Consider the following 23,947-nt stretch of genomic DNA (forward strand, 5'->3'; position numbering starts at 1 on the left):
CTGAGACGTGGGAGGACCCCGCGGGCCAGAGAAGCGGGCCCGGGCTTTCCCGCCAAGGCCCCGCCCGTCCTGTCCGCGCGCCCGAGGCGTCACCGCCCAGCCTCCAGGAGCCTCTTCTCCAGTCCTGGGCTTCGGAGCCTCGGCTGGGGGGCGGGGCGAAAACGGCCGTGGGCGGAGTCGCCGGGGCCTGGGTGCGGTTGGGAGCTGGGAGCGGGGTCGGGGCGCGGCAGGTGCTTCCGGTTTCCGGCCGTGGGGGGAAGGGGCGGGGCCAGGGCTGCGGTGGGAGCGTTTGGTGGCGGCGGCCGCGGGGCGTGTGCGTTGGCTGTGGGAAGCTCGGTGAGCGTGCTCGCGCGTCGGGCTGGGCTCTGCCGTCACCCAGGTCGTCCGGGCCTTTGACGGGGGGCAGCGGCGGGTAGTGCGGAGAGGACCCGGGGCGCGGGGCCGAGGACCGAGCCGGGAGTACGGGGGCACGGCTAGGCTGAGGGGAGTCGGGGCGGTGGCTGGAGTTGGGCCCCGGGGGCGTGAGGGCCGGCGACCGGCGGTGGCGAAGCCCCTCGGGCGGGGCTGCCGGGGAGGGCTTGGCGGCCTGGGGCCGCGTCGAAGGGCCGCGCGGGTGGAGCGCTGGGGGGGACTCGAGCCGGGTGGGCAGCTGTGGCAGACCCGCGCAGTCGGGAGGGGCTCCTCTGGCTTCCGGAAAGACCGCTTTTTCTAGAACTTTCCCTGGATGGGGTCATGAGGTGCTTACTCGAGACCCGCATTTGGCCCTGACTCCCTCCCGGTAGGAGTCGCTCTCGTGGGCTTTCTGAGGTACCCCGAGTTCTTCCACCGCGTCGGAGGCCGATGCGGCGGCGTCGGAAGGCTTTTTTTTTAGGCTGTAGGTTTTCTCTCGGCTCCTTGGGAAAGGCTCGGGAAGGGCCTCCTGGTTTCCCCAGGAGGGGGGTGTGGGGGCGCTGCGGCTCTCGGAGAAAGTGCGTTACCGAAACACTGCCGCCCTGGGGCTGACTGGGCCCAAAGGATGTTGAGAATTTTCTCCCGTCTTTATAATCTCGCCTAACGCTTTCCCAGTTGAGCATAAGGAGTTTGCTGAACTCCATCCGGAAAGGAATTCGCCGGGAAGGTGGCTCTTAATGCCCCTTCCGGAGGGCAGCGAGTAACTCCGTGCTGGCAAATGGGAGTTTGTCAGGCCTTTGAGCACGGTTGGCCGAGTCTCCCCGCTGAGCTGAGCACGGCTGCAGCCACTGGCTCGAAAAGACTGGAGTAGCGTGCTGGGGTAGAGGGTAAAAGGTGGCTGCCCGGCTCTTACAACAGCTTCTGTCCCTTTTGTGTCGTGTCAGGAAACAAGCTCGCATCTCACTGTTGGAAACCTTCTAGCAACACGATGAGTCTGCAGTGGACTGCAGTCGCCACCTTCCTCTATGCGGAGGTCTTTGCTGTGCTGCTTCTCTGTATTCCCTTCATTTCTCCCAAAAGGTAGGGCCTGTGGAGCAAGCAGGCAAGCAGAATGGTGACTGTTGCCGAGCCCGGTAACTTCTGCATGCAGGGTTGGTAAGACCCTGGAATTGGGGCCAGGTGGAAACTGGCAGAACCTGTCTGGGCTTGAGGTGGCAGGGGTTGTGTTTATTATTATCAACCTTCCACACAGTTTTGCTTTGTCATATCTTTTTTAATTTCTTTCCCGTGCATGCTGCCTTCTGGCCTCCAGGATGCTCCAAGAGGGAGAAGACTTATCTCTAGTTATTTTTCTGGGAATGCTGCCCTCCGCCCTAGGGTTCAGGGGGTGGCAGTCTGGTGTCTGGAAGGCTTGCACCATGGGGTTATGTTGTAGCTGGACTGGTGACTTCTCTCCTCCCAGCCAGTCCCACTGGCATTGCATAGTGGCCTCATGAGCATTATTCAGCCTGTGACTGGTGAAGCCATGTTCCTTTTAATGAACAGAGAATCTGTTCAAAGTTAATTGGAAATCAACTTTTAATTACACCTAAAATGTGGACACATTCTGATTTTAATTAGAAAATTATAAATAAGGCTGAACCTTTGTCAATCGTTTTAAAAACTTTTTAAAAATTTTTTAATAAAGATTTTTATTTATTTGCCAGAGATAGAGAAAGTACACACAAGCAGGCAGAGAAGCAGACAGAGGCATCGAGAAAAGCAGGCTCCCTGCCGAGCAAGGAGCCCAATGCGGAACTCAATCCCAGGACCTTAGGATCATGACCTGAGCCGAAGGCACTGGCTCAACCAACTGAGCCACCCAGGTGTCCCCGTTTTAAAAACTTTTTAAAATAAAAATATAAATCTCTGATAAGATAAAATAGGAAGTACATGTAATTATCTAAGAAGTACACTTGCCAAAAGCCAGATCTGAACCTCTTCAAGCCTTACACAGTTTAGAGGAAATGTAGAGGAAGAGGCCCTTTCAGAGCTGCAATCTGGGCAGCTTTGTAGGACAAAACCTGGTTTCTGCAAAAAGTAGATTCGGCAAGAAGACAGGAGAGGGCGAGGAGAGATTGAGGCTGCTTCTCAACTAAATGCACAGTCAGAACTCTTGACGGTTCTAATTCACACAAACCAGGTGTTTAAAGAAAAATTGCAACAGTTGGACTTTGGAACTCTGGCTCCAGTAATGACGGATTCTCTTTCATTTTCTTGAGGTCTGCTGATACCATTGTGATGGTGTTAACCATTTCCAAAGGCTCTTTACTGACAGTTACATCCTGAAGTATTTATGGAAGGAAATGAGGGAAAGTCTTGGGTTTGCTTCATAATAATCCAGGGCGGTGGGGGTCTAGATGAACCCACATGTGTCATGTGGAGAAACCGTTGGAAGAAATCATGTGTATGTGGCAAGCATTTTGAACATTATGTCGAGGAATGCAGTGGGAAGCTTTCCGTCTCCCTGCCCCTGAAGCTGTAGGACTCTGTGTGAGAAGTATCCTTGAATGGTAACATGAAGGAGCATTTGTGTTTCCCTCCCCAGAAACTATAAGGTTTTTAAGAGTGTAAGGTTTTGGGGTGTGTGTGTCTGTCTGTCTGTGTTATAGGCATTTCTGTGCACAAACAAGCATTTTTCCCCCGCACTCTTGAACCGATGTAAATTGGAGAACCGCAGGCACTTGCCCCTGAGTCTGTTCAGGATAGCCGTTGCAGAGGAGTGCAAGACTGGCTTTGTGTTCTTGGGGCCCTGGGTCCGAAGTAGATATTTGTTTCTTCAGCTTTTTTGTTTTCTTCACAGATGGCAGAAGATTTTCAAGTCCCGCCTGGTGGAGTTGGTAGTTACTTACGGCAACACCTTCTTTGTAGTCCTCATTGTCATCCTTGTGCTGCTGGTCATTGGTGAGTGAACCAGGGCTGAGGGCAGCTATGTGCCCCAGACCCTTTGCCACAGCATGGCCTCTGCTGCAAAGCCCTGTGCCGTGTTCCACGTGTAACCTACGAATTGGACTTCTCAGAGACAGACCCCTTCAGTGTCTTTGTCTTCCTGGGAAGAGGGTCCCTCATCCCCGAGCAGAGTACTGCTGGCTGCTGGCCCAGGCCTTTACTTTGACCAGCAGACCTTATGCACCCTGTGATGACCACTTCCCTTTCCTGGGCTGGCTTCTCACATTCTAGAACTGAAACCAAGAGAAGATGGGTCCATGTTGATCTCAGTTGAAGCAGTACTGCTATTCAGTCACGTGAGCAGTCTGTGCATAAGGGACTGAGCGACCAAATGATTAGGGAGCGGGGCTGAGTAGGAAGCTGCTGTGTCCTGTAGCATAGGGGGACCAAGAGGCCTGGCAGCATATCCCAGAGCTCTCTGGATTGGGTCAGTCTCCAGGTCTTTCTGGGTCCTTCTGGCTGTGACGTTCTATAAACACTAGGTGGAGGTGCACACCAGCCAAGCTTGAAAGATAAGCTGGTCGCAGGGTATGGTCATAGATTTGTGCCTGGGCCCTCATGGCATTAAGATGGAAGGCAAGCATTTTGTGATGTGGTGGTGGTGTGATTGGAGACCAGGGGAAGCAGTGCAGCTTTCCTGTGGCTGTTGAACATCTGCCGTGCTAAGTGGTCTGTGTCCCTCAGTGTGGACTCCAAAGTAGTGGCTGGTTCTGCTGCAGGCTGTCGTCCTGTCTCTGCGGTGTCAATGCCTGCTTAGGAGCGGAGTGCTCCTTTCTGCCTGAGTCTCCCGCGGAAATGTGCCATTGCGTGGGGGCGGGGGCGAGGAGGCTATATAGTTCAGGAGGAATGTGCAAGGCACCAACCGCTAGCTGCAGCATTAGGCGTTTTTCCTTCTTCATGTCTTGGCACCTGATGGGATATGTTCAAGCAGGACTTCTCTGAACAGGCCAGGAGCAGCCTACCCTTTCCCAGCTGTGTAGGGTGGGTACCAGCTGCTCACGTATGTGTGCTGTGCTGTTCTTGAACTACTTGGCAGGGCCCCAGGAAATAGCTCCTTCCAATTAGGGTTCCTTCTCTGAGCAGTCCCTGAGCGAGGAGGGCATAGGGAATGTATGTGTCATCCTTTGGGCCTTAAAAAACTAGGCTTTAGAGTTTTGGGATGGAGTATGTGTGCTTTTGTTTTTGGGTGTAGGGTAGGAGCAAAAATTGGGGTGGGGAGGGGCTGTGCCGGGGTGCTGCCTCAGGGCCTTGCTCCTCTGTATAGCCCCCATGAGCTTTGCCCCTCTGTACAGCCCCCATTTCCTAGCATAGCCGATGGGCCACGGAGGTCCTCTGCAGAACCCAGGAGTTGGCAAAGGTGCCATTCTTCTTTTTGAGGTCAGGGAAGCTCTTGAAGTTCTAGAGAGACACCGGCTTTGATGACTGGCTGCTTCCTACCATGACAGTAAGAAGCATAATCTAGAGAGGTCTGTTGAGACTTCTTCTGACATAAATGTGAGCTAGCAGGAGATCCAGGTAAAACGTGGTGGGTGTAGCTAGAGCTGCAGCCCTGGCTTGCCCCCAGCCTTTACTGGGAGGAGTCTGGGGCAGGTCTGAAGGGGTGCTGGGAGGGTGGGCTTGAGCATCCAGGGTCTGGGTCCTGGTCCAAAGGTGGGAGATCCAGAGGGCAGCACTGTGTTGTGTGACTTGGGCTAGTGCGGCCTAACACCCCTAGTCCCCAGTGTGCCCCCCGCCATTGGCCAAGGTGGTCCTTAGGGTGGTGGGGTTCCTGGATGCAGATGTGAGTGTGTAGAAAAACATGTTTTTATTTTATTTTTTATAGATTTGTTTACTTTAGTGAGAGCAAGCATTGAGCTTGGTGGAGGGGGGAGGGAAGAGAGAGAGAGCGAGTCTAAAGCTAACTGCACTGAGCTTGGAGCCCGATGTGGGGCTCGATCTTACAACCCTGAGATCATGACCTGAGCTCAAACTTAAGAACTGGGCGCTTAACTGCACCTTCCAGGCGCTCCAGACATGTTTTTTTTTTTTTTTTAATTACAAAAATAACACGTTTTTAAAAATTCAGAAATTTACCCCAGAAAGTTAATGTCCCCCCAAATCCCATGTCCTTGCTAAAACCGTCCTTGATACTTCATTGTATGTGTCCACGGGCACTTTTCTATGCAGACATTTTTACTAAAATACTATTTCCAGTTTGGGATTGGATTCAGAGTATAGTACACACTATTTTGGATTGTATGTTTTCTGTTTACAGAAGTCTCATCCTTTTTAAACGTTGGGTGGTATCCTGGGGCACCTCCTTCAGCTCAGGTCATGATCTCAGGGTCTTGGGTTTGAGCCCCTGTTGTGCTCCGAGTTCAGCGGGGAGTCTGCTTCTCCTTTTATTCCACCTGTCTCCCCACTCGTGTGCATGCATGCGTGCCCCCCCAAATAAATAAAATCTTTTAAAAAATGTGTGACGTTGTAACACGTGGTTTTGCTGTAATTCCATTTTCTTTATAGGCATAGCGGTATTATTGTACATTTACGCAAATATTTTATGTGGGATAAGTTCATAGAGGTGAGATTGATGCGTCCAAAGGCATGACTGTTTTAAATTTTAGGTCTTATACTGCGCTGCTCTAACAAAAATATCATAGACTGTTGCTTTAACAACAGACATTCATTTTTCACATTTCTGGAGGCTAGAAGTCCAAGATCAAGATGCTGGCAGATTTGGTGTTTGGGGAGGGCCCTGTTCATTGTTCATAAAGCTTTCTTGCTTTGTCCTCACATAGGGAAAGGGATGAGAGAGCTCTGTGGGGTCTTTTATAAGGGTACAAACCCCATTCATGAGGGCCTTGCTTTCATGACCTAACCCTCCCAAAGTCCCCACCTCATAATAACCATTGCACTGGGGGTTAGGTTATCAGTATAGGAATCTTGGGGGTTGGGGGGCCGGAATACTTCGTTCATAACAAGTAGGCCTGTTGGCCTGGTTTAGACTTCTAAGAGTAGTGGAGATGCTTGCTTCATGATACGGATTAACACGAGGACGCCAGGAACGGGAGGCAGATTTTTTTATGATGTGAGGTCAGCTTAAAAACCAAGCAGTCTCAAACTAAGAATTAACCAGACAATGTCTGTGTAGTGGCACCTTGCTCCTCGCTCATCGGGGTCTCTTAAGAGACCTTTCTAGGTAGATCTTTATGTACTGACGTAAAAAGATGTCTTGGGTGAGGGGGGGCTGCGGAAAGCAGTAGATGGTTGCGTTTGCACACTGTAGACAGACAGATGTAAACATATGTGTAAACCAGAGAGCTGTGCCTTACTGGTGCCTCTTGGGGGCAGAGGCTGCTTGCGAGGCACTTACCTGCACAGCCCATGCGCCCGGAGCTGTGCTGCGCCCGGGACATGACAGAGGAGATTCCTTCTCTTGTGGTTTGTAGTCTGATTCAGGGAGGATGGGCAGTAAACCTGTAATTAGGGCAGTTTCAGCTTAGGGTGCGTATTACGGAGAAAATGGGGTAATAGGGCTCAAAGTGGCCGCCTTAGGTAAGAGACTGAGTGTCCCGCGCTTGCTGGAGGTGCTTATGTCATAGGTGCTTATGCTCTTTAGATATTTCCAGTGTATTTGAATTTTTGATGATCATGCATTTGTTTTATAATCCGAATAAGGCTGTTCTTTGGCCTTGTCTTTGATTTTTGTTAATCTTTTCCCTGTTCTGAAGGTTGCCTTTTAGCTTTGTTGATTGCTTCTCTCATTGCAGAAGCTTTGTATTTTGATGCACTCCTAGTAGTTTGGTGCCCTCGCCTCAGGACACAAATCTAGAAAAATGTTGCTACTGCCGATGTCAGAGAAATTACTGCCTGTGCTCTCTCTTCAAGGATTTTGATGGATTCAGGTCTCACGTTGAGGTCTTTCATCCATTTTGAGTTTATTTTTGTGCGTGGTATAAGGAGGTGGCCCAGTTGCATTCTGCTGCGTGCAGCTGTCCAGTTCTCCCCACACCATTTGTTGAAGAGACGGTCTTTTTCCCATTGGATATTCTTTTTTTGTTTGTTTGTTTGTTTTTTAAAGATTTTATTTATTTATCAGAGAGGGGGGAGAGAGTGAACACAGGCAGACAGAGTGGCAGGCAGAGGCAGAGGGAGAAGCAGGCTCCCCGCTGAGCAAGGAGCCCGATGTGGGACTCGATCCCAGAACGCTGGGATCATGACCTGAGCCAAAGGCAGCTGCTTAAACAACTGAGCCACTCAGGCGTCCCTCCCATCGGATATTCTTTTCTGCTTTGTCGAAGGTTATGTGGCTGTGTAATTGTGGGTTTGTTTCTGGATTTTCTGTTCTATTCCGTTGATCTTTGTGCTTGATTTTATGCTAGTACCATACCGTTTTAATTATTACTGTTTTGTAATATAATTTGAAATCTGTAATTATGATCTCTCCTGTTTTGTTTTTCATGATTGCTCTGTTTGGGGTTTTCTGTGGTTCCGTCCAGACTGGAGGATTGTTTCAGCTCTGTGAAAACTGCTCTTGGTATTTTGATAGGGGTGGCATTGCATCTGTAGACTGCTTTGGGTCGTGGGGACATTTTGATGATCTTTATTCTTACTAAGGCAGTTTATGTTTTTTGTTTTTCTAAAGATTTTATTTGACAGAGAGATCACAAGTAAGAGGGGCAGGCAGAGAGAGATGGGGATGCAGGCTCCCTGCTGAGCAAAGAGCCTGATGCGGGACTCGATCCCAGGACCCTGAGACCATCACCTCAGCCGAAGGCAGACGCTTAACCCATTGAGCCACCCAGGCGCCTCGATGAGGCAGTTTAAATAGTGAAACCCATTACGAAGCTTAGAAATGGAAAAGCTTGTCTTGAGAAGGCTGCCTTGGCGTCTCGGCTGCTGGGCCGCTCATGCCGCCTCGGCGCCAGCCTGGCTGGGGGTGCACAGCGGACACCGGGGGCCCTGCGGGCCCCTGCCAGCAGCACCGCAGACTCGGGTAGCGAGTTTGTGGTCGGGATAGAAGGGGCCGGGGAGGGACATGAAAAAAGCCAGAGGAGAGCAGGTCTTAGGGCAGAGCTCCTGACTAGGCGTCCCCCCCCCAAGGCGTGTGGAGCAGGGGAGACACCTGGGGTGACAGACCTGAGGGAAGCGCAGTCAGCTTCACCCAGGCTGGCTGCCTGCCGCGGACAGGCGCGGTGTCGGGGCGGCGCCGGAGCTAACGCCCGCGTGTCTCCCGCTGCAGACGCCGTGCGCGAGATCCAGAAGTACGACGACGTGACGGAGAAGGTGAACCTGCAGAACAACCCCGGCGCCGTGGAGCACTTCCACATGAAGCTTTTCCGCGCCCAGCGGAACCTCTACATTGCCGGCTTCTCCTTGCTGCTGTCCTTGTGAGTGAGGGCGGCGCCCCCCGGCTCCCCAGTGCTTTTGACTCTCGCTGTCCGTGGCCTTGAATTGGAGGCCGCGATGTGCGCGGAGGCCTCTGACCTGGCTCCCGGCCTCCAGGGCCAGTGCTGTGAGCGGCAGCCAGGTGACTGGGGCGCTGGAAGACTTGGGTCCCGGCTCCGCCGAAACTGCCGCCTGCTCTTCAGGGGCAGGCGCGTGCCTGGCTTGCTCTCTGGGTGGAGGCTGGAGTGAGTGGTGAGGCCGTGCGCTCCGGGAGAGCGTCTCTGGGGGCCGGCTTAAAGGGATCAGCTGAACAGGGGCCTTTCGGGCCTAGGGACCTGACCGGAGAAGAGTGGGCAGAAGCAGTGGCACAGAGGGGCTGAGGGCGTGTCTGTCCACAGTGTAGACCTGTTGCGGGAGCAGCCTGTCTCTGGTGGGTTTTTTGGTAAGACTGAGTGCCTCCATCTGGGGCAAGGGGATGGATAGTTGGTGGAGACTGAAGTGGTAACAAAGCCCGTTTGAGTCCGGAGGCCACTTTGCTGCTTCTGCTCGTGGGGCTTGTCGTCCGTGGGGCCTGGCTGCCGTTGAGTGTGCCGATGGGCTAGCAGTGAGCGTCGTGCTCAGGCCAAGGGCTCTCAGAGGTTGGCAGGGTGGCATGTGAATTTTCTAGCTGGGCTCTTCTGCCTCTAGTCACTAGAATGTCTTTCTTCACTAGGCATTAGAATGTCTGCCTCCCTGGGTTTCAGGTTTTCAAAGGAAAGATGAGCTGTTCAGGTGACCTTGACCACTCCCAGTCCATGCCGGAGTGTAGCAGAGCTGGAGCTGCAAAGGGCAAAGCTTTCCCGGGGTGGGGGGGCTGTTGGGTCACCGACGGGGTCCACAAGCGAGCTGGCTTTAAACTGGAGAGGCAAAAAAAAAAAAAAACAAAAAACTGGAGAGGCAGGCAGTGAGAAGGCCGGGAGGCTGGGTGCCCTGGAGTTGGAGGGTTTCGGGAAGCTCCAGAATGCGGTGTGATTTTGTGGTCTGAGACTGAAAGGGAGGCACACGCCGAGGACTGAGTCCCAACTGCAGCTGAACCCAGGGAGCAGGAAGAACTCGCTGTGTTCACAGAGCCTGCAGAGGGGCACCTGCGTGGGGCCGTTAGTTGGATGTCCAACTCTTGGTTTCAGCTCAGGTCGTGATCTCGGGATTGTGGGATCATTGGGCTCCAAGCTCATTACAGAATCTGCTTCGGGTTCTCCCTCTCCTTCTGTCTCTTTGTGTGTGCATGCGTGTGTGCATGCGTGTTCGCTTGCTCTCATCTTTAGAAACAAGAAAGCCTGTAGAGGCTTGGGGGTGCATTGGGAGGGGACTTTCCGGCAAGCTTATGTTTTATCTGAAAGGTAGGAGGGAAACTGGGGACTGCAGGGGAGTGCACGGAGCCCGTGAGGAAAGCCGCGTCAGGAAGGCAGCGGCCTGCTGCAGGCTCTGCGTCGTGGAACACGGTAAGAGCCTGGAGAAGAGGGAGTTTCCCTGATGCGTTTCCGTGAGGTAGGGAAAGGGCCAGGAAGTCAAGGGTGGAGAAAGCCCTGGGGTGAGAGAACGGGAACCCCAGGGAGGCGGTGTAGCTTCCAGTCGCATCGTGGCCAGGGGCTCTGGCCATCTTCTGGAGCGTGGGAGGAGGCTCTGACTCTGATCTCCGTCCGTGTTCTGGGAAGAATACCCTGGACCACTTCTCGGCCTCTCGGCTGAGTGTAGTGTCTGTCCCCGCCTGTTTCCTATCGCACCAGACAGGTCTCTGGGGCCTCTGGGGACAGGACAGGAAAGGGGTTCTCAAGCAGGAGCACCGCCTCTGGGGTGCTGTGCCTCCCCTCGAACGAGCGAGTGCAAATAGCTTGTGTGGCTTCAGAGAAGAGAGAGGGCTCGGCGGCGGCGGAGTCCGGGAGAACGAGCTCTGTCCGTCCCAGGCCGGCTTCCGTCTGTGCGGCGGGCATGCGGCTGCCGCCGGCTCTGCAGAAGCGGCTGCTGAGGCGAGGGCAGGCTGCCGGCCTGGCGCCGGGTGCGCGGGTGGGGTCCCTGTTCCCGTGGGCGCCTGCCGGGAACATGCCCATGCTCCCCTGCCCATGCTCCTCTGCTGAGGACACCTGTGGCCTGGCCTAGGCAGCGGCCACAGGGAAAGACGGTCCCGAGGAGGAGTCAGAGGCGGGCGGGTTAGCTCCTGTGGGGGGTGTGCGGCTGCCGCGGGCTCATCGTGGGGGCCTGCTCTCGTGGGACTCACCTTTGGAGCGGGGCTGCCTGTGCACGTGAGCCTGTAGGGTCACAGAGGGCCGCAGAGACGGACCCGCCAGGGACTGGGACTGTCGTGTGGTTGTGGCTTCCTGTACCCTAGCGGCATCCGTGGTAGTGGAGCAGCTTGTGGCGCCCAGCATGGAGGCTGGGCTGCCAGGAGGGCGCAGCTCGCCCTTTCGAACTCTGTGTCCGTGGCGCGCCACCTGGAGGGCTGCCGCAGGGACCCTGCCTCTGGGGAGACGCCGGGGGACAGCAGATCGTGAGTCCAAGGCGGCTGTGGTGGGCAAAGCTGTGCGCCTTCTGCACTTGTGTCTGTGAAGTCATTCTCCTGCCTCTTCTGCTTTCCTGGTCTCTCCCAGAAGGATGCCTCCGGGGCAGATGTGCTGGGTAGCCGGGCGTGCCAGGGAGCGCGTGCTCGACTTAGGCCTGCTTCTGTGACACTGTGCACCCGGGTGTTCCAGCCTCATTCCCGCGGGTGAGTTGCTAACGGTGACGGTACAGTCGTGTCCAGTTCTAGGAGTGTTTCGGCAAATGCAGAGTCGGGTAACTCTGTCACCGTGAGGGTGCAGAGCAGTTGGTGGTTTCCTTGTTCAGACGCCATGCTGTTCCCAAAGGACGCGTGAAAATTAGAAGGGAGTGAAATTTGGGCGCGCCTTTCTAGTCTGTTCTTGCGGCCGCACTCCGTCCTTTGCCCTGCTGGCTGCCTCCCCGCTTTGCTGTGACCTGTGCCTTTCACAAGCACATAGCACTGGGTTGAATTTCGTTTCACATGAGTCAGACACGATAAGTGGGTGGAGTAGCTTTTGGGCCCTGCTTGCTTCAGTAGCCACAGCTCTCCCTCTGTTGTAGCCAGATGCTTTGCCGCGCCCTCCTGTGTCCCTGTCCAGTAGCTGATCCAAAAACGTGTGAGGCTAGTCTCGTGCAATTTCTTAGGAAAGGAAACGGTGACCCCAGGGGTCAGTGTGGATTCACCAGTTGCCCTGCAAATGATCTGTTGAATCGTTTCTGGAATTTTCCAGAAATACATACTCCTCTCTACTCCAGGGCTCAGATCTTACATGGTGGCTGTGGTTCTTGAGCAACTTCTCTTTTTGCACAACGTTAGCCGTGGAAAGTTCTTGTCCAGACTGGATGGCTACGCAGCCTGTACGTGACTTGCAGGAAATAGTTCAAATAAAAACAGAACTGTAATTTTTGTTGCTCTGATTACAAAGTTATTCCTGCTCATTGTAAAATAAAGAAAGGCCCCTAAACTTCAAATAATGCAGGAGTGTTGGGCACAAGAGGAAGTGCTTTGTCTCATCCCCAGAGATGGGTAATACTGGGATGTTTCCGAACTCTTCCAGACCTGTCTTAAGTAACGTGTAACTTTTCTTTCACAAGTGCCGTGGGGTGTTTTTTTGCTCTGCTTTGACTTGCCCTCTTTAGAGAATGATGTGTCTTGGTGATTTTTCCATGACTCATGCAGACTGCTCGTTTTTTGTTTTTGTTTTTGTTTTTGTTAAGATTATTTATTTATTTATTTGAGAGCGAGAGAGAGAGACAGAGTCAGAGAGAGACAGAGAGAGAGCATGAGAGGGGATGGCAGAGGGAGAAGCAGACTCCCCATGGAGCAGGGAGCCAGAACTCTGGGATCATGGCCTGAGCCGAAGGCAGTCGCTCAACCAACTGAGCCAACCCTAGTGCCCAAACCACTCTTGTTTTTAATGGTCATGTAGTCTGTCATGTGAGGGGACCATTGTGTGTTTAACTGGTGCCCTGTTCTCAGATATGTGAGCTGGCTTTAAATTTTTACTATTAAAAACTGCTTTCCCACCTCAGTACTCTGAGGCATTCTGTTCCTTTTTGTCTCTTAACTCTTTCTCGTTATTAGGAATGGATCAGTGGAGTCCTGGTCCCTGGGAGCCCGCTGCTCTGATGAGCTGGAGGCTTATTGGAAACACGGTCCTGCAGACCATCCCCTGGTGCCCTGGCGAGCAGGCTGCAGGGGAGCCCCCTGCCTGGTTGTGCTCGGAGGGTGCTGCTCTGCCGCCTGCCCCCTGCGAGCTGCCCTGGAGGCCGGCCGAGGGTGACAGTTGTGGCAGTTCAGGCGTGTTGCGGGCTCTTGCTGCCCAGCACAGGATTCCTAGCTAGGTGTGGATGGAGTAGAGTCAGGTGCACGTCAGACGCTGGGAGCACTGTCTCACTCTCATTTACCTCCTTGGTTCAGGAATTGTGTCTGCCCTGGAATGTTGGAAGCACATTCTCTCTTTGAAGAATGTCTTCTCTCACCTGTCAGTGAATACTCCCTGCCCTGTGTGGAGGCCTCCTTCCTTCTTTTGTTCTACGTGTCTTTGCTTTTGGGACTGTCTGAACTTTTTAAAAAAATTTTTGTTGTTTCTTAAGTAGTCTCTACACCCAGCGTGGGGCTCAAACTCACAATCCCAAAATCAGGAGTCACACGCTCTACTGACTGAGCCAGCCAGATGTCCTTCTTTGAACTTTGAAACAAATGAGCCACTTGCTTTTTTTTTTTCCTTTTAAAGATTTTATTTATTTATTTGACAGAGAGGAGAGCATGTGTGCACACAAGTAGGCACACAGTAGGCAGGCAGAGGGAGAGAGAGAAGCAGGCTCCCCGCTGAGAAAGGAGCCCGTGCGGGACTCCATCCCAGCAGGACCTTGGGATCATGACCCGAGCCGAAGGCAGCTGCTTAACCGATAGAGCCACCCAGGCGTCCCTCGCTTTTTTTTTTTTTTTAAAGATTTTATTTATTTATTTATTTGACAGAGAGAGAGAGAGAGATCACAAGTAGGCAGAGAAGCGGTGGGCGGGGAGGCAGACTCCCTGGCCTGATGCGGGACTTGATCCCAGGACCCTGGGATCATGACCTGAGCCAAAGGCAGAGGCTTAACCCACTGAGCCACCCAGGCACCTCTCGCTTTTGTTTTTTAAAGTTTGTTTATTTATTGAAATGATCTCTATCCCCATCGTGGGGCTTGAACTCACAACGCCAAGATCAAAAGTCACGTGCTCTACCGACAGAGCCAGCCAGGCACCCCTGAGCCAATGACTCTTGTTATCCGCATGTGAGAGATGTCTGTCTGTCTATTCTGGCTCAGGCTTGCTGATGTTCTGATAGCTGCTCTGTGGGGTCCCACTTGTAGTCTTAGCTCGAGGGACATGTGAGTACCACTCAGTATGGGTTGTTGCCGCAGAAAGGCGACAGTCGTCGGCGGAGATGGAGGAGACGTGCACACGAGTAGCCCTCACTGCCCCGTGTTGGGGTGATAGCAGAGACCAGGGGTTTGGGGGGCGGCTGGCTCCACCACGTCCGGGCGTGGCTTTGGGTAGGCTCCTCCCCTCTGGCATTAAGTGTTCTCACCTGGTAAGGGCTTAGCTCTGGGGCTGCAGCCCTGTGGCCTCACCTCTGCGCGTGAGCCGTTTGTGTGGTTTGTTTGGTAGTTTTAGTTCTGTTCAAAGCCAGTAAGAACTTGAATAACCTGCGTAGCTCTGGAGGGCCTTGTGAATGGAGGAGGGCAGCTGAAGAGAGATGGAGTGGCCGTGCCCAGGCTCACGCAGCAGCTGGTCCGCGTCGGTGGGAGCTGCAGTGCGCGGTGGTTGGTTTTCAGGCCGCCTTCGACTGTAGACCAGAGAGCGGGCTCTTGTGTTCCCTGAGTAGTTACTGCCTGGCTTTTGGGAGAAAGGCTCCTGTGCTGTCTGTAAGCTCGAATCTACTCTTCTGCGTGTCCTCATCGTCGATCTTGGTTACGTGAGTCCCATGACTAATCTTTTAGATGACTCTGTCCGTTTTCATACACCTGAAGGTGGTCATCGGGTAACAGTCTTTGGAGGAAAATAAGGCTTGAAGTGAATGAGAAAGTTAAGTTCTTTGAAATGTTATTGCTATCCTAACGCTGCTGACCTGTACCTTTGCTGCGTGTCTTTCTAGAGCTTTCTACATTTAATAACAGCTACCGCTTGTTAGGTGTTCCATATGTTAGGCACAAAATAATTTTTGTAGTAGTTTGCAAAGAAGAAATGGGGGTTCAGAGAAGCTCAGAAACCCCTCCCGAGTCCCCAGAGCTGCATCTTGGCAGAGCCGAGAAATCAAACTTAGAGTGATGAAAGCTCCATGCCTGGGTTCTTTCCCTATGGTCTGCTTGCTTCTTAGAAACAAGGTCGGGGGCGCCTGGGCGGCTCAGTCGGTTAAGCATCTGACTCTTGATCTCAGCTCAGATCTTGATCTCAGGGTCGTGAGTTCAAAGCCCCCACTGGGCTCCACGCTGGGCATGGAGCCTACTTAAACAAAACAAAGCAGACAGGGTTAAGCAGTAGCTCCCAGGTGGGAACTTGCATTTTCTTTGAGTTTACTTCGATTGTCCTTCTGGGACAACCAGTCTGCCCCTCCGGCATTCCTGTGTGTCCAGCCAGCCGCCCACTCGTGAACACCGAGCCTGTCCTCCCGTTTTTCTGGTCATAAACAGTGGAGAACCTCCCTCATTTGCCATTTTGTGTGCACGGTGGCTGGGCCTGGTGCTTTGGGCCTCCCGATCCTGTCTGACGCATCTGCCTTTGTCACTCCGGTACACATGGCACCGGCGGGCACTGGCACGGTCCCTGAGGACCGGGAGCTTCTGGCTGAGTGTGGGGAGGGGCCGTCGGGGCAGGGTGGCTGGGCCAGGAGAGGGGAGAGCTGGGGTGGAGCACTTCAAGTGCTGGTTCCTGAGTTCAGCCTGACCTCCATGCAGCGGAGCGCTGACTTGTTCCGGGGGCGCTGCGCCTGGCTGGGAGTTGCGTGTGATGCTTGGCAGTGGCCAGAGGCTGGGGTGGAGCAGGAGAGCCCCGACGGAGGGAGGCGAGTCGGAGCTTGCTGGAGGGAGAGCTGCTGGTGGCCTGAACCAGGGCATGGTAGCAGGGGGGCAAGGAGCAGGGCAGAGGGGTGCTGCCAGCGGGAACGCCAGGGTTCCAAGGCTGCGGTACTGTGGTTCTGCTCGGGGCATTTGTGGAGTGGCAGTGCTGGAAGGACTGTGCATAGGAGGGACGGGAGCCCGCAGAGCTCACCGGAGGGCGGCTGGTCAGCGGGACGGCAGGCCGTGGGCAGCTTTGTGGAAGGATGGGGCTGGCAGCTCCGCTTCCCTTGAGTTAGAGGGGAAAGGAAGCGTGTCAGGAGAGGTGAGACTGGGGTAGAGACCTAGACACAGCAGGTGAGCGGATGAGGGGACCACAGAGGAAGAGCGGCTGGTGGTAGTACCGGGTCATGGTGGGGCCTGTGTCAGGAGTGTGCTGGGTGGGGTGTAGTTGAGCAGGTCCCCCCAGTTGGAGAAGGTTGCCTTGGGCTTGAAGAAGGCCTGGCGGCCTAAGATGAGCCTGCGCTTCCCTCTGCTGGTTGGCTTCAGGGGGTGGGAGCAGGGTCTGGGCTTTTGTCCTGTCTGTAGGCGTGGCAGCCCTGGTGTGGACAGTTTGTTCCCTTCCTGGGTCCTTGTGTTTCTTTCTCTTTAGGCCGGGCCACCGAGTTTTGAGAACTGCTCTCCCAACCCAGAGGCCTGGGAGTGCTTTATCCTTCTTCCTTGTACCATGTGATCTTCCCCTGTGGGTTTTTTTAAATCACGGTAAAATTACGCATAACAGGGGCGCCTGGGTGGCTCAGTGGGTTAAGCCTCTGCCTTCAGCTCAGGTCATGATCTCAGGGTCCTGGGATCGAGCCCCACATCGGGCTCTCTGCTCAGCGGGGAGCCTGCTTCCTCCTCTCTCCCTGCCTGCCTCTCTGCCTACTTGTGAGCTCTGTCTATCTGTCAAATAAATAAATAAAAATCTTTTTAAAAAATTACGCATAACATCAAATTAACCATCTGAAGCATTTTTCAGTGTCCAGGTGGTTCTTTTGTACACCCAAGCTCCAGAACTCTTTGCACCTTACAAAACTGAAACTGTCGTGGTTGCCAGCCTTGGCTCTGACCTCCTGAGCCTGCCTTCCTCCTCGTCCTTGGGATCACTGCCATGGTGGGGCTGCCATTGTCCCAGCTGGGCTTCCTGATCCCGTCTTGGCTCCCCCAGCCTGTCCCCCCTCGCCTCAGACAAGTGACCTTCTTGACAGGGAAAACTGATGGTGTTACCCCTGCTTCCAGTGCTTTCCTAGCACCGTTGACACGAAGGCTTGATACCCAGGTCCTTCGGGATGTGATCCCTCCCTGCGGGCCTCTGTTGTCTCTGCTGCAGTCTCCCCATGTCACGAACTGGCCATGTGGGTTCCCTTCCCCAAGTATTTCTCTGGCCTCTGCCTAGAAACCCGTTCCCCTCCCCTAGTGGCCCAGCTAACTTCATCTCTTCCTGCTTCCCTGCGGTTTCTCTCCTGATTTTGCTCCATGAGGCCCATGCTGTGCTGTTAACCAGCCCAGAGGGCTGTCCTCCGAGGCCCCAGGCAGCCTGTGAGGTACGGCATGGGAACCTGGCCTTCTCCCCTGTAGGCCGATGAGCTCTTTGCCAGGGTTCTGGGCACACTGAGGGCTGCCTAAACCTTGGAGACCAAATAGGGGGATGTAGGCAGATGGAGACAGCGTCAGGCCTGCGTCCGGCTTGTACTTGGCAGACTGTCGTGCTGGGCATCATAGAAGCCCATCATGGAAGCCCAGCTCTGCAGGTCTCCCGTGCTCCCGCCGTAGGGATCCCAGGGGTGTTGGGAAGAAACAGTGTCTGAACCCCCAGCAGGTGCACACTGGGGGACTGTGGTCTGGGACAGGGCTTGGGACAGGCTGCTGCCGAGTGCAGATTCGGGCAGCTGTGGGCTCCGGCCAGTAGATTACTGTTACGCCCCCGTTTCCTTGGTTTCTGCGTCCTGCTTGGAGTCTGGCAGCTGGCTGTCGTCCTTGCTGGGAGTGTGGCCACATGGCAGCTCCTCCCATGCTGTCTCGAATGTTCAGAGGGCCACAATGTTTTCTCTACTTTTGCTAAAAATGTCAGTCAAGCTCAAGATAGTGCTCACCGTCCAGACCCAGGAAGGTCCACCCCTCTGTGTGTATTAGTAACCCAGATTTGATCCACAGGGGTGGCTGCTTTTCTGCCTGTCCCTCTGGGCTGGGTGCTGTCACTGCGGTCTGTCCCGGCAGTCAGATGGGGCTGCTCTTGAGCCGCTCTGCCAAGTTCCTTTCCTTCACGGCCAGTGACCTGGGGGCTGGGTTGTCTGTTTGCGGGTGATTGAGTCCCTCCTAACCCACAGGGTAGAATTCATCCAGATCCTCTGAGGCAAGCAGGGGGTTCTGCTTTGCCTTTGGGTCATCCCTGCTGTCCACCTCTGCAGATGGCTGGTGCCTGTGTCCTCACCGGGGGGGGGGGGGGGAGGGTTGCGTGCGCGTGCGTGTGTGCGTGCCAGGCAGGGGCCAGCCGCCAGCCTGGGCTCTGTTGTCATGCCCTGACCCTGGCCGCTTCCCTGTCTCCCCCGTAATGACCCACGGAGGCAAGCTGACGTGACCATAGTGGGATTTGGAATTGGGTCTGGGTTTGGGTCCTGGGTCTGCTATTGGCAGTTTGGTAACCTCAGGAAAGTCACTTAACTTCCCTGTACCTTTCCCTGGATCTGTAGAGTGTGGGCGGGGATGCTTGCCTGGTGTTTTTGGTGTGAGGATTGAGGCGATTCAGGGGATGTTCTCCACGTCATTTCCGGCACGTAGGGAGTGTTTAGTAAGTGGTAGCCGTTCTCAGTATCACTCCGAGTAGCGATAAGAGTTTTCTGGGCTTTTCCGCACTATGTGGTAGGCTGGGCCAAGCTCAGGCAGGAAGTCAAAGAGAAGGCCCAGGTTTGGCCCTCAGGGGTCTTGTGCTCTGGGCCAGGCACGCGGGTGGTGGAGGAGAGTGGGATAGGCCGTGCGGCGGGGACACAGGGTTGGGAGATGCGCAGCCTCAGGACACCCAGTTAGATGGTGCTTGGGGGCTCGCAGCACTGGCCAAGCCCTGGAATCACCTGGGGCTGCTGCTGGCTTTGTTGATGGAATAGCGTGACCGAAGGACAGCTCCTCCCACGTGACGTAGCTTCGGCAGTGGGAGTCCACTGGCCACTTTCATTTTATCTCCTCACCTCCACGGTCTCCTGGATGGGGTTTTTTTCTTTTTAAGATTTTATGTATGTATGTACGTACAAGAGAGAGAGCACGCGTGAGCGCCCAAGCCCGGTGCGGTGGGGACAGAGGGAGGGAGAGACTCTCAAGCAGACTCCACACTGAGCAGAGCCCCGCGCGAGCCGGTCCCAGGGCCCCGCGATCATGATCTGAGCTGAAACCGAGGCGGCCGATTAACTGACTGAGCCACCCAGGCGCCCAGGTTGTGGATTACTGTGAAGCCAATCCCAGATGTCATGTTTACAGGCAACAGGAAATTTCGGTTTATCTCTTTGAAAAGAGAGGGACTTTTAAAAACATCATAAGTAACATCTGATCTTTAAGAACTTTACAGTAACAGGTTAGGGTTTTTTAAAAGGGTATATTTATTTATTTCACAGAAATATAGTGAGAGAGGGGACTTAAGCCGGGCGAGTGGGAAAGGAAGAAGCAGGCTCCCTGGTGAACAAGGAGCCCAGTGCGGGGCTTGATCCCAGTTCTGGGATCAGGACCCGAGCTGAAGGCAGATGCTCAATCATTGGGCCACCCAGGCGCCCTCCGGTAACAACTTAGGAACATAAACTTGTGACTACTCGCGTTCCCTGATTACCGTGTAGGTTTTGGGTTTTATAGTTTGTTTAAATTGGTATCGAGATAAGGTACCTAAGGGCTTTTTATTTTTTATTTTTTAAATTTATTTTTTAAAAGATTTTATTTATTTATTTGACAGAGATCTCAAGTAGACAGAGAGAGAGGAAAGGAAGCAGGCTCCCCGCTGAGCCCCGATGCGGGGCTGGATCCCAGGACTCTGGGATCATGACCCGAGCCGAAGGCAGAAGCTTTAACTCACTGAGCCACCCAGGCGCCCCTCCTAGGGGCTTTTTAAACTCCTGATGCTCAGGCCTGTTGGAAGGTAGAGCGATGTGGGTGGAGGTCAGGTGTGGGTTTGGCTTTCCGGTCCACTGGGTTTTTCGCCCCATCTGTGGCTCTGTTGGCTGTTGTCGTTAGTTTCTAAGAGTCGGGCTAGAGCAGCGCTGCAGATCTAGGCACTGGGTCAGTTCCTTATGGAAGTCGTTTTTGCCCCAGGTCCGCTCACTGCATTGGTCGCAGCCCCCGGGGTCCTGTGGGTACTGGGCTGCGAGGGGCTCTGATGACGGGATGGCCCCAGAGCAGGGTGGGGGTAGTTCTTTACACACCGTTCAGGAAGGACCATCGGATGTGCGTCAGAGCAAGCGCGGACTTCTAGAGTATGGGTGGTTCAGCTGTTTGATTTGGACAGAAGAACTGTCTTCGTCATGCTCTAGAAGCAGATGGTGAAGGACCTCCTCCTTTGGGGCAGGGGTGCCAAGCAAGCAGAGATTCCTTCTTCCTGACTCCAAGGTCGCTGAAAGCCTGACGTTCCAGGAGGGCCCCTTTCTGAGGCCGAGTGTGGGGGAGTGGGGAGCAGGGTTCTAGGTGGAAAGGGACCTCTGGGGCTCCCAGCCTGCGAAGGAGCACGCTGGTGTCGCTGAGGAGCTGGGCCTGCCATTTAATGTAATTTTAATTCATTTAGACTGAAAAGGACACATGTGGCTGGTGGCCTCCACATCAGACAGACCGTGGCTGAAGCCCCCTTTCATCCTTTACTTTGATACCCTGGTCCGGCATGTTGCCCAGGCTCTGAGCATGGCACGTGGCCTGCCAGAGGCACTGCCTTGTTTCCTTTGGACTCAAGTTACTACCATGCTGGGCACACCCAGGCCTGATGGCTCCTTTCTCCCGCTCCCTCAGCTGCTCCGGTCACCAGGCCACCCGCATATTTGAGTCTGGCTTGTCTGCCCTCGTTCTGTTGCGCTCTGTCCCCAAAATTACACAAGATCTCTCTGCTGGTTTCAGGAAGGCAACAAGACAAAGCCTGGGAAACATGGCCCGCTCCTGTGCCCTGGTTCTCTTTAGTGCTAGGGGACGGGTGGCTGCGTGCTTCTGCTCGGGTCCCCTCTGGCTACCCTCACTGGCTTCAGGGTGGGCGCGCACGTCTGGCCATTACCTGTAGCTGCTGGGGCCTTGGCATTTACCCTGACCCTAGTCCCCCACTTCCCTATTTTATGCTAAGAGGAGGGCCAGGCCGTGTGTGTTGGGGCGGGGGGGCTGTACTCAGGGCAGCCCTTTCTGGAGACTTGCCCTGGATCTTCCTGTGTAAAACTCTTCCTGTGATTGCAGACTCTCGAAGGGTGTGTGCTTCCTGGGGTCGCTTCTTCCGTTATTATCATTCCACTTTGCCCAAAGCCTTTCCTGGCGCATCAGCTGGCTTTTGGGTCCTTGTCAGGGCGGCCTTCTCCGCGTCCGCCATGTTTTCTCTTGGACAGGTGGGCGGGGCTCACCCAGAAGCCGCCAGCAGCCCTGCACACCTGTTGTCTGGCGCAGGGCACGGCCAGCCTGGAGAGTCAGCAGGTGGCACTGTGGCACTAGCTTGCAGGGCAGTGGGTTAAAGGGGACTTGCCGGCCTGCTTTTCCCTGTGTGGGGTCCTCCTGACTCAGTGACCCCACTCACCTGAGGGCATGGTACCCAAGAGGTGCCTGGCAAATGCTGAGTGGGCAGGATGGGCAACAGTGTTGGGTGAGAGCTTGCCAGAACCAGAGGAAATCGAGGTCGGCGCTTGGGAGAACCCTCCCCTTGCTTTTGCCCCACATCCTATTAAGCCATTGTCTGCCCCCCACTTGCCTGCAGGAGGGAGATGGAATTGCTGCAAAGCACACAGGAACCGTCTCCCCCACTTGCTGTGGTTGGCACTGTTTCTTTAGTGTCCACATAGACAGTCTGTTTCTCCTTCCTTCTGATGTTTACCCAGCCTTCTGCAAAAGCACGAGAGCTCCGCTCAGTGTCCAAGAACATCTCACAAGAAAGCTGAGTTGAATTCCCGTATTTGGGGATGACCTTTGTCTGCCAAGGACACATCTAGATCTTAAGGTTCGCGCGTTGACTTTTCCCATTATCACTGGACCCAGATCCTGGGCCTCTCTGTCAGCCTGCTGCCTTTGGGAAACCGCTATGGCTCCCGGGTTCTCCTCTGTTGTCCAGAAATGGATGGCTGGAAACAGTACCTGCATAGTAGTACTCGGGCGGTAGAGCAGAGTGTGTGATGGAGGACAGAAGAAAGGCAGTACTTTAGCCTTTTCTCCAGGCTGACATCTGGGAGGCAGGTGTAAGAACTCGGGGCTCCGTATGTGAGGGGCAGCTCCAGAAGCCCGGCTCCTGGGCTCACTGCTCTGGGCTTGGCCCCGGGCCCCTGGCTTTGGTGGTGAGTGATTCCCCCTGCCTCTTGGCTGCCACTGCGGTCACAAGCCTGACTTACTCGTCAGCACGGTCTTACGTGGCCCTTCTCTGCTGCTGTTTCCTGTCACCCTGTTGCTGCCCGTGTCCTCGGGGAGAGTCAGGGCCCCAGGGAACAAGTGACAGCTTGGAGAGAGGTGGTAAGGGGGAGCACGGAGTGAGTGCAGCGCAGCTGGCCACGTGGGGGTGTGGCAAGGTGCTATGGGAGAACCAAGAAAGGGGGGACCCGGGAGGGTCAGGAAAGGGTTTTTGGGGAAGGTGTTGATTGAACTGGATCTGAGTCACTAGAAGAGGAGAAACTACCGCAGACCAGAGTGCGGGTGACACGGAGACCCGGTGAGCGAGAGCCCAGTGTGTTCCAAGAGAGGCCAGCCGTCCGGTGTTGCTGGAGCAGAGCGTTGCATGGCTGGTGAGGCTGAGGCGGGACCAGCACCGGAGGGTTGAAGCTGAGGGGTGATGTGGTCAGACTGTCTCAGAAGAAGGTCGCTCTGGTTTGCTTTCAGAATGTGGATCGCGAAGATGTGTGGTCAGGGGTCAGGAGGAGGTTCCTGGGAGCTGTTACCCAGCTAGAAGACAAGTACTGAGGCCATCCCCATTGGCAGTGGGGATGACCCGCCCGGGAGATGGTCTGTGTGGTGGTGACGTGGACAGAACTGGGTGGGGGCTGGGGGCAGGAGGAAGGGGGGCAAGGGGGTGTGCACGCGGAGTGCCTTCAGCACAGTGCGGTGCGGGGACGGTCCGTCCACCGACAGGCTGAGCTGGACTGGGCTTGGGGACCCCCAGGGGCCAGCCTTGAGTAGGCAGTAGATGTGAGGGTCTGGCCCTGTTGGTGATGAGATGGGCGGGCGGTGAGGGTGGCTTGAGTTGGGCGGGGAGTCACGCGAGGAGGGTGGCCTGTCGGCTGTGCCAGGTGCTGCCGAGTGTGCGCCCCGAGGATTCCAGAGCCCTCCTTGGAGTGGGATGTTAGGCCAGCAGTGGTCCTGCTAGTGACTTAGCCGGGCAGGCCCTAGCTTGGATGCCAGCTGGAGGGAGGCAGGACGGGCCAGCAGGAGGGAGAGCTCCTTGAGAACAAGTTTCCTGGGGGGAAGGATTGCCAGAGTTGCCCAGGGAAAGATTGGAGGAGTAGGTCTAACAGGAAGGCAGAAGGTGTGGACTCGGGGCTGGGGTGGGTGGGGGGTGCTGGCTGCGGTGCTGGCTCCTGTCCCATACTGCGGGAGAGATGGTGAGTTTGGGCTGTGAGCCCGGGCCAGGGCGCCAGAGTGGGCTGCGGTTCTGGGAGGCTCCCCGCACAGCTCTGGTGCTAGTGTCCGTGCGTCTGCCTGGGCTCGTGGTGGCAGCCCTGGCGCTCCATAGCTGGGGATGGGCTGGCTTGGGGGCAGTGCTGTCACCATCGCCTCCCTGGGTAACCAGGGGGACAGCTGTGGTGGCTTCCAGCTCTGCTGCGGTCCTGCTCACGCCAGCCAGCCGGCTGGCCCTGTTGTGCTGGGGTCACTCTTGGGCTTACTTGCCCCATCTTTGCCTGCTGGGTCCAGCAGGTGGCACACGTGCCCTCCCCCC

At 55.0% G+C, this 23,947-nt stretch overlaps 1 protein-coding gene across 2 annotated transcripts in view; it reads left to right on the forward strand.

The window, feature by feature from the left end:
- Positions 1 to 229: 229 nt before the first annotated feature.
- The window catches only part of BCAP31 (B cell receptor associated protein 31), a 28,901-nt gene continuing 5,183 nt past the window's right edge, over positions 230 to 23,947 (forward strand). Inside the window, exons 1-4 of one of the 2 annotated variants that reach the window (XM_004780666.3) lie at positions 230 to 336; positions 1,335 to 1,470; positions 3,233 to 3,333; positions 8,600 to 8,747. In XM_004780666.3, the coding sequence (XP_004780723.1) occupies positions 1,379 to 1,470; positions 3,233 to 3,333; positions 8,600 to 8,747 (341 nt within the window). In that variant the 5' untranslated portion in view covers positions 230 to 336; positions 1,335 to 1,378. Of the gene's footprint in view, positions 337 to 378; positions 460 to 1,334; positions 1,471 to 3,232; positions 3,334 to 8,599; positions 8,748 to 23,947 lie in introns of those variants that run through there. The other variant, XM_013050109.2, reaches the window with a different exon arrangement.

The sequence above is a fragment of the Mustela putorius genome, unplaced genomic scaffold, assembly GCF_011764305.1.
Source record: "Mustela putorius furo isolate JIRA1106 unplaced genomic scaffold, ASM1176430v1.1 tig00003899_pilon_pilon_pilon, whole genome shotgun sequence".
NCBI classification, from domain to species: domain Eukaryota; kingdom Metazoa; phylum Chordata; class Mammalia; order Carnivora; family Mustelidae; genus Mustela; species Mustela putorius.